We start from the raw sequence: 16,718 nt of genomic DNA on the forward strand, positions 1-16,718 counted from the left end.
TGGCTGACTTAGCTCCACCCACAGGATGCCTGACCAATGCCTCATCGTCGCCACTCCCATCACCTCTCTCACCCTCCCTCCCTCCCTCCCTCCCTCCCTCCTTTCCTTCCTCTACCTCGACCCCCATGTCCTTCCTCCCCCTTCCTCCTCCTCCTCTTCCTCCTCCCAGACAGACCCAGCCCTTTCCTTTCCTTTGCTTTCCTTTGCTTTCCATTGCTTTGCTGTCTTTAGCGCCTCTGTACGCGTTTGCGAGTCTCCGAGCGGCGGGCGGACCGTGGAGTGGCACAATGGCCGGCTTTCTCCTCGCGAGCCTGCGATGCTGACGCCTGAGCCTCACTCGGCCGTTCCTGCTGGGATTTCATGTGAGTACTCCCCCCAAAACATGCAGCATACAGCTCCTTTTGTTGTTTGCTTGCCCCCGCTCCGTCCGCTCCGTCCGTGAGGATGAATAATTGATGTTTTATGAAGTGTGACAGCGAGGAAGCTTGATGCTCTTCGTTTGCTAGCCCAAATGGCCAAAGCGTCCCTATTTTGGGGGGGGTTGTCAACATGGCCTCTCGTCGCAGGTGTGCCCCCTTTGCTGCAGTGTGTCCAGTATGTGGGCTACATGTGAGTCAGCTTGTTTGCTTATGTCACTGCAGCGGCGGTGGGTAATGTCGCCGAACCGGATGAGTTCTTATGGATGAGCGGGTCTTTGTGTCGAGCAAGCCCCCGCCCCGAGGGGAGAAGGTCGTCATCGGCGTGTGCGATAAGCATCGGCATCAGCAAAACGCTTGCTTGGCTGTCTGTGTGCATCATGGTGGAGGCCGCAGAGGCCAACGTGCTTCTGCACTCGGATGGGCTGTCAATGTGGCGGCGATATGCGACAGCCGCATCTCTATCGCTAAATAAAACAACACGTCATCAGGGAGCACGGTGATCCTTAGCGCTTTGCTCGTCCGCCCCGCAGTGCTTCGCAGTGCTTTGGTTCTGGGTTGGAATCTTGGCCCTATTTTGAACGGTCATTTGTGTGAATGTAAGCGTGACTGGTGTTCTGTAATCAGTCGGTGAGCATTCCGGGGTGTACCCCGGGTATCTTCCAAAGTCAACCCGTAACCCTCCCTGGCGGCATGGGAAACGGACGGCTAGAACTTTAGACTCGTATTGTAGCGCTAAGTCGCTTGTCGGGGACAAGCGCAATGGAAAGCGGACGGATGGGACACCCCGCAGCACACGTTTTGGTGCACTTCCTAATTTCTAAGCTGATGTGTGAGAGGAGGTCACAGGATGATCTGCCGTTTGTTGTCTCAGTGAGGTTGGCAAAAGTGCTGACGCGTCGCGTGTTTGTCGGGTTAGTCAAATGTGACCAAAGTGAGATGAGGAGACGCCGGGGTGCTTTTGCTCAGCAACTTTGGGATGTGAGTCATGTGATGGACTTTGTCCCCTTATCCAGATCGTCAAACTTTGACCAAATCAAATCGGACCTCAATAAACCGAGCCCTTGCGACCGAAGAAAACATTTTGAGCGACTCAATTTGCTTGGCCCATCTCATTAAAAAGTGTCAAACAAAACAGCAGTTTGTCAGGTAGTGATGGTCAAGTACCGATGCGATGCCCACGTCGTTTGGATCGGACTTGTTGCTCATGTCTTGTTCATGAATGAAAATATTTGTACCCCCTTAATTTGAAATTTTAGTCCTGGACTGAACCGTTAACCCCGGTTTATAAGAAGGGAGCCGTGGTCATCTGTCACTTGTAATTCGCTGGCGGGTCGCTCGGATCTCCACGGCGGACGGTGACCTTAACGCTGGCTCCAAAGTGAAACTGGAAACCCTCACCACTGTTTGAAACCTTACTTACCCCAAGCCTGTCGTGAGACTTTATTTTGAAATGCTGGCTCTTGTATGAAACCCTGAGCCTTGCTTGAAACCCGATTTTGGTGGGCTTGAAATTCCAAAGTGAAATAAATCCTCAATGTCCCAATCATTCACAATGCAAATGCACTCATCTGAAACCCTAACATAGGCCGTATACCCGAATTTGCTTCCCCCAAGCCAGACTTGATTCCTTAATTTGAAACCCTATTGCTGAAACACAAAACTGCTAAATGCATTAGGTTGCTCTGGGGTACCTAATGCAATGTCCACTAGATATCCACTGTCAAAGAATACGTGCTGAGAATGCTTGACTGCGTTCCATGTGCTATTTTTAACATTTCAACGCACATGACCTCGCTTCCTTTTCTTTTCTTTTTTTTGTTTGTTTGATAACGCTCACATCACATCTCATGCAGAACAACGGCGTCATTAGTCAACGCACATGAATGAAAAATTGTTGTTCGAGAAAGCTTCGCTCGGGTGGGAGGAACAGAACTGAACTGCCGCGCCGGCTGTTCGGATTGAGGAAGGATGAGGGGCGGGGGGGGGGAGACGAGCTACGTGACGTCACTTTTAAAATCAGAGTTCATGTAGAAGGAGCGTAAAGGCGCGGGGGGGGGCAGCACGCAGTTAAGTCTTGGCCAACAACGCTGTCTGAAAAAATGCGCAGGAGGTCCGACAATGCCACGAGTGCATCGGAAGAAGACGAAAAACAAAACGAAAGCGAGGAGGAGTCGAGCTAAGCTGGAATGTTGCTGCTAGCTCTCGTTTCTGCAGAGGAGGGGGGGGGGGGACAGCTGCGCGCTCACTGTGAGGCCGCCGCCACGCGCACGCACACGCCCACCAAACGTCCTGTGACCAGATGGACAGCCAGGTCAGCAGGTGGCGCTGGCTTGAACTCAAGCAGCTTTTTTGCAGTAGTTTCTGGAGAGGCAGCTTTTTTCAATCAGGCCCCATGCACGAACATTTTTTTTGAAGTTTGTATTTGATGAGTGCATTTCCCAAGTGCATGACCCAAGTGTCACTGAGAAAACGTTTGCAACCCACACACTCATTTTCTGTTGACTGCGGTTTGGGGTTCAAGTGAAGGTTAGAAGCGGAAGCATTTCAAGCCTGGGTTTAAGTTTCATGCCCGTGATGAGGTTTAGGATTTCAATTGGCAATACTGCAGCCGGCTTTCCAAATCCATTAAGCTGCCTGTAGGGTGCATGTTACATGCAAAGCTTGATTCCGTCCGTCTGTGGAAGAACCCCAAGACGGGAAAAGAGCCCCGCTCCAGCCAGCTGATACTTGAACGAGTCTCTCGGAACGCTTCCAGCGTGGTGACTCATTTCCTCCTCGGCGCGCGCCGGTCGCCGACGCCCTCTCACCGCTGCGGCGTTTCCTCCCAGCGGCCGAGCTGACCTTGTCTCCGCGCAGGTTCCCCATTGGCCTGAATGTCCGTGTTCATGGCCAAGCGCGAGAGCGGCGGCGGCGGCGCCGCCAGCCCGGTGGTGAGGCAGATCGACAAGCAGTTCCTGGTGTGCAGCATCTGCCTGGACCGCTACCACAACCCCAAAGTGCTGCCCTGCCTGCACACTTTCTGTGAGAGGTACCAAACCAAATTGGACATTTTTAAGACACACAGATCTTGAAAGAATTTCACCAGAAAAAAAATCATTTCATTTTATAAAATTCAAGGAAAAAAAAAGTCTAAAATTCAAATGTTGCTGCCTTTTTTCAATTTACTGAGCACATACTGAAAATCGGCGCATCGCTGCCATCTACTGGCGGCTGTGCATCAGTACAGTTATTTTCGAGTAGGACCAATAAACTTGTTTTGGGTTTCCCCTGCAGATGCCTGCAGAACTACATCCCTCCGCAGTCCCTGACGCTGTCGTGTCCGGTGTGCCGGCAGACGTCCATCCTGCCCGAAAAGGGCGTGGCCGCTCTCCAGAACAACTTTTTCATCACCAACCTGATGGAGGTCCTGCAGCGGGACCCTGAGTGCAGCCGACCCGAGGCATGCAACGCGCTGGACTCGGCCGGCGCCGCCACCACCTGCCCGCCCCTCTCCTGCCCCAACCACGAGGGCAAGGTAAGCGCACGCTCGAGCCCCGATGGGTCGAGGTCAAGACTTGCTCCTGCTCCGCTGCGCCACCCGCAGGTGATGGAGTTCTACTGCGAGTCGTGTGAGACGGCCATGTGCCTGGAGTGCACGGAGGGCGAGCACAGAGAGCACGTGACGGTGCCTCTGAGGGACGTGCTGGAACAACACAAGTCGGCACTCAAGAACCAGCTGGACACCGTACGCAACAGGTCAGCCATCACGTCCGCCTTCAGATGTACATCTGCATTTTGGGAGTGGGCCAAATATCGATTTGATTGGAAAGTTTGGATTCATAATATTTAGGGATGGCCGAGTACCCATACCAGGTATCGGTTGCTTAGTTTAAGGTATCGAGTAATTGCGGAGGCTGCCGATACTAATAAATTAGGGATAAAATATTAGAAGCTATGAAACAAATCGGACTAATAATGTTTCGAAAAAAAATATAAATATTATATTTAGAATTTTGATTGACTCCTTTATTTTTCAAGTGTCTTATCTGTTAAACATTCATTTGTACCTTTTTCACGTATTAACGAGGAACGTCGTGTCGGTGTTTGCACGACAGACTTCCTCAGCTGACGGTGGCCATCGAGCTAGTATCCGAGATCTCCAAGCAGCTGACGGAGCGCAAGCACGCCGCCGTGACGGAGATCAACGACACTTTCGACGAGCTGGAGAAAGCTTTGCACCAGCGCAAGAGCGCCCTCGTCGCCGAGGTGGACAACATCTGCAGCGCCAAGCAGAAGGTTGCATGCACCTCCCAACACTTAAAATGGCTTTGAGAGTATTTCACTCCCATCAATTTGAATTTTCCTTTCAGGTGCTCCAAGCCCAGCTGACGTCGTTACTGCAGGGCAAAGAGAACATCCAGAGCAGCTGCGACTTCACCGAGCAGGCCCTCAGCCACGGCAGCGCCACCGAGGTGCTCCTGGTCCAGAAGCAGATGGGCGAGCGGGTCAGCGCCCTGGCGCGCCACACCTTCCCCGAGTACCCGCACGAAAACGGCCACCTGGAGTGCCAGGTGGAGACGGACGGCTTGCGGCGCTCCATCCAGAACCTGGGCGTCCTGATCACCACGGGGGCGGTGGGCCACACCAGCGTGGCCACCGGCGAGGGCCTGCGCCACGCGCTGGTGGGCCAGCACACCACCGTCACCATCACCACCAAGGACAAAGACGGCGAGCTGGTCAGGACGGGCAACGCCGCCCTGCGGGCCCGTATCGTGTCGGCCGAGGGCGCCACGGCCGAGGCCGAGGTGACGGACAACAAGAACGGCACCTACGAGGTGGGCTACACGGCCCGGGCCGAAGGCGAGTACGCCTTCTCGCTGCTGCTCTACGAGCAGCCCGTCCGGGGGAGCCCCTTCCGCCTGCGCGCCGTCAAGCCCTCCGACGTGCTGCAGTCGCCCGACGACGTCAAGCGGCGGGTCAAGTCGCCGAGCGGCGGGGGAGGTCACGTGCGCCAAAAGGCCGTCAGGAGGCCCTCCAGTATGTACAGCACCACCAAGAAGAAGGAGAACCCCATTGAGGACGAGCTCATCTACAGAGTCGGTGAGGCTCCAAAGCGATTTCGCTGCCGAGGACGTTTGACAAATTGTCTTTGACGAGGCAGGCCGCGGAGTTCAATTGTAACATCGTTTGCCAGGAACGAGAGGACGTGACAAAGGAGAATTCACCAACCTTCAAGGCATCTCCACCTCCAGCAACGGTCGCATCGTGGTGGCCGACAGCAACAACCAGTGCATACAGGTTTGGCACGCCGCCTTGAGTTGAACAAAAAAAAAATAGAATATGTGGGCAAGCTGTGACACTCTCGTTCAGGTGTTCTCCAACGACGGTCAGTTCAAGATGCGATTCGGGGTCAGAGGTCGCTCCCCGGGGCAGCTGCAGCGCCCGACGGGGGTGACGGTGGACATGAACGGCGACATCATCGTGGCCGACTACGACAACAGATGGATTAGCATCTTCTCCTCCGACGGAAAATTCAAAGTAATCCGAGCCGCGGAGTAACAAAACCACACCGGTCATTTGATTGTGACTCCATGAGCCAAACGTTGCCGCTTGTCAGAACAAAATCGGTGCCGGTCGTCTGATGGGTCCCAAAGGAGTGGCCGTGGACAAGAACGGACACATCATCACTGTGGACAACAAGGCCTGCTGCGTCTTCATCTTCCAGGCCAACGGAAAGCTGGTCACCAAATTTGGAGCCAAGGGAACGTCCGACAGACATTTTGCTGGTATTTATTAGTCCTGCAATCATGACCTCACTCAGACAAAAGTTTGGAATGGTGCTGGTGGTGGTCTTGGTGGGGGATTGAACAAGATGACAGCCATTTTTTTCTCAGTCAAAGGTTGCCCGTCGTGCTAGCTAGTGATATCCATTTTGAAGTCATGTTTTCTTTCCTTGTAGAAAAAAGTGGAGCAAATGTGACACTGGAACAAAAGCTGAGTAAATCAGGCCCAGTCTTCAGTAAGTAAATTCACTCAGCAACCTCGTTGATTGATTTCTTTTTTTATCTTCCAAAATTCACGCAGCATCTGTTTGTTGTCTGTGTTTTCTGTAGGTCCTCATTTTGTGGCAGTCAATAACAAGAATGAGATTGTTGTGACAGACTTTCACAACCATTCCGTCAAGGTACACTTCTGTTGTCTTTGACTTTTTGCTTGTGGTCTTTAGTCACACCCTTTCTTTCTTTCTTTCTTTCTTTCTTTCTTTCTTTCTTTCTTTCTTTCTTTCTTTCTTTCTTTCTTTCTTTCTTTCTTTCTTTCTTTCTTTCTTTCTTTGGCTTCAGGTCTACAATGCGGACGGCGAGTTCCTGTTCAAGTTTGGCTCGCACGGTGAAGGCAACGGCCAGTTCAACGCTCCCACGGGCGTGGCCGTCGACGCCAATGGAAACATTATCGTGGCCGACTGGGGCAACAGTCGCATCCAGGTTGGGAAAAACGTCTTTTGAATTTGATGACCACACTGCTCTTGGGTCTGACACGAGGTCTTGTCTTGTCTTGTCTTGTCAACCAGGTTTTTGACAGCTCGGGCTCCTTCTTGTCCTACATCAACACGACGGCGGACCCCTTGTACGGCCCGCAAGGCTTGGCGCTCACCTCGGACGGCCACGTGGCGGTGGCTGACTCGGGCAACCACTGCTTCAAGGTTTACCGCTACCTGCAGTAAGACGCCAGCCACAAAGGCACAGGGTGCTTCTCGTCTCACGCATCAGCCATGACGCTCGCGCCGTGGGCTTGGAATTTTACGATGTTTTTATTTTCCAAATTTGATGACATAGCTTCTTTTAAGGAACACGCGGAGTGTATGAGTGTGTGTGTGTGTGTGTGTGTGTGTGTGTGTGTGTGTGTGTGTGTGTGTGTGTGTGTGTGTGTGTGTGTGTGTGTGTGTGTGTGTGCGCTACAAAGATAGCTCGATTAGATTCCAGTATTACACGAGCCTTAACTTTGTCCCAATGCATGCAATTTGATTTCATCTCCGTAACGTCATTTATATACCGACAAGTATTTGAGCCACACCACTGCAAAGAAAAAAAAAAACTAGTCCATTTTTCATTTAAAAAAAAACAAAAACAAAAAAAATCAATTTCAGTCCATTTTTTTTTCCACTGCTTGGCGTGAAACAATAATTTGCTGTATGTACTTAGTGTATATAGCGGACTAAATGTATATTATTGTGTATATTACAACATGACGAGGACGCAGCGGCAGCGGCACCCAAGGCAGCTGTTTTCAAATATGCGCTTTTCAAAACTTGCTTGATGAACATACGTACACTAGAAGAATATTTATTGCGATTAAAGCAGCACAATATGGTTTTTTTGTCGATGACTTTTGTTTTATATGATTTTAAGTAACAAGGAGGCGGGATGGGGGGGGCTAATTTATTTGATTTTATACACGTGCTCTGCTTTTACACTTATTTTTTCTAAATAAATATGCGTTTGAATTGTTTTAATTTTATTTGATCTGACAACGCCGTGTCACCTTTCAAAGAATTATTGATTGAAATTTGTGAATTAATTTGTGATCATGTGAAGATGGGCTGCATATGATGATCTCGTTTTCTATTTAATAAATTGATACAAAAACAAATTTATTTTGAAATTCAAGCAATTAATTAGGGTTAACCCGAACCCTAAATCACAGTAATGCATTCATTCGGTCGATTAACGAAAGGTCCGAACACACGCAAACACAAAAGTACAGGGAAAATATGTAATCATAAATTACATTTGATATTTAATTTGGATCCAATGTGTAATCTTTCTGCTTGTAATTAATCCCAGGACACCAACCAACTCTCAATCAAAAATAAAAATGTGTTTTTGAGGTGCATGGGGGAAAAATACACTTCTCAGGAAACACAAACTGACAGGTTGATTCTTTTATTATATTGTAATTATGGTCATCACTGTTATTATGAAGGACCTTAAAAAAGTATGAACCTAATTTGGGTGATGACAGATTGCGTGAACTTTAACTTTCAGTCTGATCTTTGTCGTACCTTTCCGCTTTGGCTCCCCCTGCTGGTCATTGTGTGCCAACACTTCATTTATCCAGATGAATAGTTTTCATCATTGTGGTTTATTTATATCTTTGTGTCTCGCACGCGCGCGCAGGCACACTGACAATATGTGGTCTGGTTTCTAGAAATATGCACTGGTAATAAAAGCACATGGTTACCTGAAAATACGTTTTGGTGCTCTTTTTGTGTCGTTCTACATGGAAGACTGTGTGTGATACATAGGAAGGAGAGGGGAACTGGACACACTGAATCTTTGGAATCAGTTCACTCAAAGATTCGTTCAAAAAAATCTGATGGAGTCGAATCAATACGACTCCACAGCCGTTTACAGGGCGGACAACAGAGATCTAGTTTTCCGTATTTGTTCCACGGTGCGGATATCGAACCCGTCTCTTCTATACTACAGACCTATATTATTCCATTCGGCCACCGTAGCACAGACATTTCTACAATTTTTTTAGGGTTGTCATTCAAAGCAGCCCTTCAAGCAATGAAAAAAATAAATGAATGCAATTGGGAAAAGAACTTGAAATCCCTCAAGTGCTCAACTGAGACCGCTCATGTCCCTCCTGGACCTTGTGACTACACTTGACTACACTTACTTATTTAGTTTTTATTTTTTTTTTATTTTATTTTTAACCTATTGAAGTACCCATGAGGTGTCACAGGCCACTTCATTAGGGAAAAAGCTTAACGGAAAGTGAAAAGTGCCACACCCGCCCTCACCCTCACTTTCTGATTGGCTGTTGGATCTGTGACGTCACTCACGGACACTCCATTAGGTACGCCGCCATTTTCAGGTGTACCTAATAACAGGCCACTTCATTAGGGAAAGTCATGGTCAAAGCTTAAGTGAAAGTGAAAAGTGCCACACCCAAACAACCCCCCACTTTCTGATTGGCTGTTGGATCTGTGACGTCACTCACGGACACTCCATTAGGTACGCCGCCATTTTCAGGTGTACCTAATAACAGGCCACTTCATTAGGGAAAGTCATGGTCAAAGCTTAAGTGAAAGTGAAAAGTGCCACACCCAAACAACCCCCCACTTTCTGATTGGCTGGTCGAGCTGTGACGTCACTCACGGACACTCCATTAGGTACGCCGCCATTTTCAGGTGTACCTAATAACAGGGCCACTTCATTAGGGAAAGTCATGGTCAAAGCTTAAGTGAAAGTGAAAAGTGCCACACCCAAACAACCCCCCACTTTCTGATTGGCTGGTCGAGCTGTGACGTCACTCACGGACACTCCATTAGGTACGCCGCCATTTTCAGGTGTACCTAATAACAGGCCACTTCATTAGGGAAAGTCATGGTCAAAGCTTAAGTGAAAGTGAAAAGTGCCACACCCAAACAACCCCCCACTTTCTGATTGGCTGTTGGATCTGTGACGTCACTCACGGACACTCCATTAGGTACGCCGCCATTTTCAGGTGTACCTAATAACAGGCCACTTCATTAGGGAAAGTCATGGTCAAAGCTTAAGTGAAAGTGAAAAGTGCCACACCCAAACAACCCCCCACTTTCTGATTGGCTGGTCGAGCTGTGACGTCACTCACGGACACTCCATTAGGTACGCCGCCATTTTCAGGTGTACCTAATAACAGGCCACTTCATTAGGGAAAGTCATGGTCAAAGCTTAAGTGAAAGTGAAAAGTGCCACACCCAAACAACCCCCCACTTTCTGATTGGCCGGTCGAGCTGTGACGTCACTCACGGACACTCCATTAGGTACGCCGCCATTTTCAGGTGTACCTAATAACAGGCCACTTCATTAGGGAAAGTCATGGTCAAAGCTTAAGTGAAAGTGAAAAGTGCCACACCCAAACAACCCCCCACTTTCTGATTGGCTGGTCGAGCTGTGACGTCACTCACGGACACTCCATTAGGTACGCCGCCATTTTCAGGTGTACCTAATAACAGGCCACTTCATTAGGGAAAGTCATGGTCAAAGCTTAAGTGAAAGTGAAAAGTGCCACACCCAAACAACCCCCCACTTTCTGATTGGCCGGTCGAGCTGTGACGTCACTCACGGACACTCCATTAGGTACGCCGCCATTTTCAGGTGTACCTAATAACAGGCCACTTCATTAGGGAAAGTCATGGTCAAAGCTTAAGTGAAAGTGAAAAGTGCCACACCCAAACAACCCCCCACTTTCTGATTGGCTGGTCGAGCTGTGACGTCACTCACGGACACTCCATTAGGTACGCCGCCATTTTCAGGTGTACCTAATAACAGGCCACTTCATTAGGGAAAGTCATGGTCAAAGCTTAAGTGAAAGTGAAAAGTGCCACACCCAAACAACCCCCCACTTTCTGATTGGCCGGTCGAGCTGTGACGTCACTCACGGACACTCCATTAGGTACGCCGCCATTTTCAGGTGTACCTAATAACAGGCCACTTCATTAGGGAAAGTCATGGTCAAAGCTTAAGTGAAAGTGAAAAGTGCCACACCCAAACAACCCCCCACTTTCTGATTGGCTGGTCGAGCTGTGACGTCACTCACGGACACTCCATTAGGTACGCCGCCATTTTCAGGTGTACCTAATAACAGGCCACTTCATTAGGGAAAGTCATGGTCAAAGCTTAAGTGAAAGTGAAAAGTGCCACACCCAAACAACCCCCCACTTTCTGATTGGCTGTTGGATCTGTGACGTCACTCACGGACACTCCATTAGGTACGCCGCCATTTTCAGGTGTACCTAATAACAGGCCACTTCATTAGGGAAAGTCATGGTCAAAGCTTAAGTGAAAGTGAAAAGTGCCACACCCAAACAACCCCCCACTTTCTGATTGGCTGTTGGATCTGTGACGTCACTCACGGACACTCCATTAGGTACGCCGCCATTTTCAGGTGTACCTAATAACAGGCCACTTCATTAGGGAAAGTCATGGTCAAAGCTTAAGTGAAAGTGAAAAGTGCCACACCCAAACAACCCCCCACTTTCTGATTGGCTGGTCGAGCTGTGACGTCACTCACGGACACTCCATTAGGTACGCCGCCATTTTCAGGTGTACCTAATAACAGGCCACTTCATTAGGGAAAGTCATGGTCAAAGCTTAAGCGAAAGTGAAAAGTGCCACACCCAAACAACCCCCCACTTTCCGATTGGCTGTTCGATCTGTGACGTCACTCACGGACACTCCATTAGGTACGCCGCCATTTTCAGGTGTACCTAATAACAGGCCACTTCATTAGGGAAAGTCATGGTCAAAGCTTAAGCGAAAGTGAAAAGTGCCACACCCAAACAACCCCCCACTTTCCGATTGGCTGTTCGATCTGTGACGTCACTCACGGACACTCCATTAGGTACGCCGCCATTTTCAGGTGTACCTAATAACAGGCCACTTCATTAGGGAAAGTCATGGTCAAAGCTTAAGTGAAAGTGAAAAGTGCCACACCCAAACAACCCCCCACTTTCTGATTGGCTGTTGGATCTGTGACGTCACTCACGGACACTCCATTAGGTACGCCGCCATTTTCAGGTGTACCTAATAACAGGCCACTTCATTAGGGAAAGTCATGGTCAAAGCTTAAGTGAAAGTGAAAAGTGCCACACCCAAACAACCCCCCACTTTCTGATTGGCTGTTGGATCTGGGACGTCACTCACGGACACTCCATTAGGTACGCCGCCATTTTCAGGTGTACCTAATAACAGGCCACTTCATTAGGGAAAGTCATGGTCAAAGCTTAAGTGAAAGTGAAAAGTGCCACACCCAAACAACCCCCCACTTTCTGATTGGCTGGTGGAGCTGTGACGTCACTCACGGACACTCCATTAGGTACGCCGCCATTTTCAGGTGTACCTAATAACAGGCCACTTCATTAGGGAAAGTCATGGTCAAAGCTTAAGTGAAAGTGAAAAGTGCCACACCCAAACAACCCCCCACTTTCTGATTGGCTGTTGGATCTGTGACGTCACTCACGGACACTCCATTAGGTACGCCGCCATTTTCAGGTGTACCTAATAACAGGCCACTTCATTAGGGAAAGTCATGGTCAAAGCTTAAGTGAAAGTGAAAAGTGCCACACCCAAACAACCCCCCACTTTCTGATTGGCTGTTGGATCTGTGACGTCACTCACGGACACTCCATTAGGTACGCCGCCATTTTCAGGTGTACCTAATAACAGGCCACTTCATTAGGGAAAGTCATGGTCAAAGCTTAAGTGAAAGTGAAAAGTGCCACACCCAAACAACCCCCCACTTTCTGATTGGCTGGTCGAGCTGTGACGTCACTCACGGACACTCCATTAGGTACGCCGCCATTTTCAGGTGTACCTAATAACAGGCCACTTCATTAGGGAAAGTCATGGTCAAAGCTTAAGTGAAAGTGAAAAGTGCCACACCCAAACAACCCCCCACTTTCTGATTGGCTGGTGGAGCTGTGACGTCACTCACGGACACTCCATTAGGTACGCCGCCATTTTCAGGTGTACCTAATAACAGGCCACTTCATTAGGGAAAGTCATGGTCAAAGCTTAAGTGAAAGTGAAAAGTGCCACACCCAAACAACCCCCCACTTTCTGATTGGCTCGTTGATCAGTGACGTCACACGGACACTCCATTAGGTACACCACCTTTTTCAGGTGTACCTAATCACAGACGACTTCATTAGGGAAAACTCTTTGTCAAAACTTAACTGAAAGATGATTCAATGACTCTGATGATTGAATGATTCAATCATTCAAAATGATTCTTGACCATTCAAAAAAATTCTTGAAAAATGATTTATTTGCAGACTAGCAACAAACGCTGACAGCACAGAGTTTGCATTTTTGTCATGTTTTTTTTTTTTTGTCCAACAACCATTCCCAAAGAACATCCAAATGGCATATTCATAAGTACTACAGCGATTTATATACATGGTGAACATACATGTGCATAAAAGCGCTCACTGCAAGCGTTAGAGGACATAAAGTACAATAGCACACGTGGTTTGAGAAGATTAACAAGCAGGTTGTACAGTGAAAAATAAAAGAGAATAAACAAAAAACACATCAAAATGTAAAATCTCACAAATTGCATAGATGTCCTTTTCCCTCCAAATAAAAAGTTTCCCTCCAAATAAAAATGTCATACAATGACTAAATGCACAGCAGAATGAGGTCAAACGATAATGAAACGCCGCTAACATTTTTGTTGTCATTGATTTAAGCCATGACGGAGGAAACAAACAGCGAGGACGAGACGAGGACGAGAGCGTTGAAAGACATGGAATGCCACGTCTCCACTGGGGACACACGATGAGCGCCTTTCAAGTAGATTTCGGAACACAAGCAAAAAGTTCAACGCTTAAAATGTCTTTCTTTTCCCATCAAATGTGAGGCACTTGCAAAAATGGCGCAGGAGTACTAAAGAAACACAGACAAGAAAAAAAAAAGGACATTTTGAAATTGAAGTAGTCTTTGTTTTCCTGCTTTTGTGGGTGGCGGATGCATTTTCTACAAATATGACAAGGAAATCAGATCAGAAAAGTCCGACTTTTATGAGTTCAAATCGTGTAAAATGTGTCTTTTGGTCATCTATTTCTGAAAGAGGAATCAAATGATCAAATGACAATTGTATTCCTTTGTCACATAGAATGGTGTGGTTTTCTACTGCCTCAGCAAAAGTATCCCCTTTTTTTTTTTTTTTTTCTTGTCAGTGTGAGCCAAGTACTCGGGACGGGGCGCCGGTTCAGACCTCGGAGCTGTCGCCCGGCGCTTGCCGGCCGCTTGGCGACGGGGCGGCCGCGCCCTTGGCGTCCCGCTTGAGTCGCACAAGCGCCACCAGCAGCACCAGCACCAGGACGGCCAGCAGCATCCCGACCGCCACGCCCACTATTAGCACCGGCCCATCGGCGGCGGTGCCGCCGTCCTCCAGCTCTGCGAGCCCGCGGGGAACCACCCCGTCGGGGTCCGGGACATTCCCGGCCAGATCGGCGCCCTGGCGAGCGCCGCGCTTCAGCGCGATGTGAAGGATGTTGGTGCCGCGATTATTGTCGGCACCGATTTCCTCGACGTCGGCGGACCGCCGGTGCCGGCTCAGCGTGTGGTACTCCAGGCTGCGTTTACCGATGCCCCGCTTGGCGTTGTCCCGGGAGCGCACCGTGTAGATGGCGTGGATGAACCACTCTCGACCGGCGGACACCTGCAGAGGATGAATGCACATTCAGACGGTCTAAAGCGGGAGTGGCCTAATTTAAAAGCCGTACCCCGATTTTCTCTCATCCCAAAAAAATGACAACTGTACCCACGTCATTCTCCAATTTCCAATGTTATTCTCAAAAGTTTGTTTGTGCAGAAATTCGGGTTACGTGTTTGAAGTGACCTGGAAGAGGGCGGATGAATCCAGGCTGAATCCATCCGATCCCGGCTGTCTGACCAGAGGGAGAGCGGCCGGGTCGTCCACAGCCAAGCGGGCGCTGAAGCCCACGTTTCCAAAAGTCCTGGCCTGGGTCTCTGGCTGGGCTTTGTCCTTGTGACGAGTGAGGCAAGATGAAAATGATTCTCCAAAAAACAAGAGGCACCCGATGAGAAAAACGCGTCGTGTGCTTTTGTTCTAAATTCACTTACGATAATTTTGAATCTGTACAGCAGCGACGGCGCGTCGGCCAAGCAGCCAAACTCAAAGCCGTCGGGGTTGTATTTGGGCACGTAGCCGTCGGCGCCAGTGCACAGAAATACTTTCTCAATGTTGCAGATGAAGGAGTCGCCCAGGTTCTGGACCGGGTCAACCATGACGCGGCCGTAGATGGTGTCGCCTGCGCAGACAAAAGTCAACGGCGAGCCCCGGCCGGAGAGCGACTCGACTCGACTCGACCCGACGGGACGGTACCTTGCGAGAAAGCCGTGTCGCTGGTCTGGCCGAAGCCCGCGGCGCCGTCGGAGAGCCACAGGGTCTTTTTGGAGAGCAGCAGCATCTCTGTGTTCAGACTGAACTCGGCGGCCACGGGATCGCTCACCTGCCGCCCCGCGCAAAACAAACAACAATTACGTACTTGCACGACGCCGCCATTCACGGAAGCACAATATTTACCTGCTGAAATCGGATGTCCAGCTCAAAGCCCACGGGCTCCCTGGGGTTGCACACGGGCGGGACGGTGAACTCCAGGCCGGGCGGCGACGTGCACGGCAGCAGCTTCACCGTGTACGTGCCCGAGTAGTCTCGTACCTGAACGGTCACAACTTCAGACGGCGCCGGAAAACACAAACAAACGCAAAGCCGCCCGGGCGACGCTCGCTCACCGCAAAGTCCGAGACGAAGGTCCACTGCTGGATGGGCTGGTTGTAGGTGGGCTCGCTGCGCACCAGGCTGAGGTTGAACGTCAGGCCGGGGTGGTCCGCGCTTATGACGATGGAGGTCAGGCCGGATGCTGAGCGCAAGGCACAATAGTCATTTCTCAAGCATTTTTCACACGGTGCCAGAAAGTAGCTGAATCCATTTTTTTCCAATATTACAAAAAATGACAAAAAACAAAAAGTAATGATTGACCGGGCAGGAAAAAAACAAATACAACTGGAGACCACAGACTGTATTTGGACATACCAGGATGCCTGGCGACAAACAGGCCTCGAAAGCGAGCTTCGGTGCGGAAGTTGACCACCAGGCGTCCCAGCTCGTTTATACGCATGCTGTTCGGGTAGAGCGCGCCTGCAAAAACAAAACAAATTCAACATAATTGAAGCAGCGGCCGGCCGACCGGCCAGCCGGCGCATGCTTACCTTGGAGCTCGGCCTCCGGGGGGCTGCCGATGCCGTCCCTCCACAAGATGGCGGTGTCGTACACAAAAGTCAGCCTGAGCTCCGACTGCAGGTCAAAGTGCTGCCAACCGCCCGCCCCCACCGGCGAGTGGAAGACGTAGGACACGTGGAGCGGCACCCGCAGCGTCACGTAGGACTGGACCAGGTTCAGAACCTGCCGGAAAAAAATAGCACACGCTGTTGCATCATTGCCAACCTCCAATGAGCAGACTCATTTACAATAGGCCAAAATACCGGGAAAGTAAAGATGGCTTGCGAGTGCAAATATTGAGCTGCAGTCTTAGCTTGGAAAGGTGTGGAAAAGCTCAAAATGCACAAATTTGCCCCGACTTGTTCCAACACGAAACGAGGTATCTGCACCTCTCTGACCTGCCGCGCATGTGCCTGCCTGTGCCTGTGCCTGCCTGTGCTCAGGCGAGCGTGCTCAAGCGAGCCTCCAGGCGCCCGCGGTGCACTGCGCATCACACGCTCATATTCATCCTGCCGACATGAC

At 49.8% G+C, this 16,718-nt stretch overlaps 2 protein-coding genes across 3 annotated transcripts in view; one reads left to right on the plus strand and one right to left on the minus strand.

Moving 5' to 3' along the window:
- The first annotated feature begins 110 nt into the window (after positions 1-110).
- On the plus strand, positions 111-8,630 carry LOC147053967 (tripartite motif-containing protein 3-like). 2 transcript variants are annotated; one of them, XM_085917122.1, is made up of 13 exons: positions 112-362; positions 3,276-3,447; positions 3,693-3,933; positions 4,003-4,154; positions 4,514-4,694; positions 4,769-5,498; positions 5,593-5,696; positions 5,769-5,936; positions 6,016-6,184; positions 6,358-6,417; positions 6,512-6,582; positions 6,740-6,880; positions 6,967-8,630. In XM_085917122.1, the coding sequence occupies exons 2-13, from the start codon at positions 3,293-3,295 to the stop codon at positions 7,117-7,119; spliced, it is 2,325 nt and encodes a 774-aa protein (XP_085773248.1). In that variant the 5' UTR covers positions 112-362; positions 3,276-3,292; the 3' UTR covers positions 7,120-8,630. The 2 variants fall into 2 exon arrangements, with proteins under 2 accessions (XP_085773247.1, XP_085773248.1); XM_085917121.1 differs by having other exon boundaries at positions 111-362; positions 3,693-4,154.
- A 4,600-nt stretch (positions 8,631-13,230) lies between these two features.
- frem2b (FRAS1 related extracellular matrix 2b) overlaps positions 13,231-16,718 on the minus strand; it is a 38,826-nt gene continuing 35,338 nt past the window's right edge. Inside the window, exons 17-24 of the mRNA XM_085917155.1 lie at positions 16,187-16,379; positions 16,011-16,115; positions 15,710-15,837; positions 15,501-15,635; positions 15,300-15,426; positions 15,038-15,225; positions 14,793-14,939; positions 13,231-14,612 (exon numbers count right to left, since the gene is read on the minus strand). Of these exons, the coding sequence (XP_085773281.1) occupies positions 14,160-14,612; positions 14,793-14,939; positions 15,038-15,225; positions 15,300-15,426; positions 15,501-15,635; positions 15,710-15,837; positions 16,011-16,115; positions 16,187-16,379 (1,476 nt within the window). The 3' untranslated portion in view covers positions 13,231-14,159. The remainder of the gene's footprint in view (positions 14,613-14,792; positions 14,940-15,037; positions 15,226-15,299; positions 15,427-15,500; positions 15,636-15,709; positions 15,838-16,010; positions 16,116-16,186; positions 16,380-16,718) is intronic.

Source organism: Syngnathus leptorhynchus, chromosome 7 (assembly GCF_054491065.1).
Source record: "Syngnathus leptorhynchus isolate UIUO chromosome 7, UIUO_Slep, whole genome shotgun sequence".
Classification (NCBI taxonomy): domain Eukaryota; kingdom Metazoa; phylum Chordata; class Actinopteri; order Syngnathiformes; family Syngnathidae; genus Syngnathus; species Syngnathus leptorhynchus.

Bases quoted from the DNA above. Each gene is read 5' to 3' on its own strand.
- LOC147053967 (XM_085917121.1), top strand. From the start codon at position 3,293: ATGTCCGTGTTCATGGCCAAGCGCGAGAGCGGCGGCGGCGGCGCCGCC. The intron at 5,499-5,592 runs GTGAGGCTCCAA...ATCGTTTGCCAG, and splicing joins CGAGCTCATCTACAGAGTCG to GAACGAGAGGACGTGACAAA. The intron at 6,881-6,966 runs GTTGGGAAAAAC...CTTGTCAACCAG, and splicing joins GGGGCAACAGTCGCATCCAG to GTTTTTGACAGCTCGGGCTC.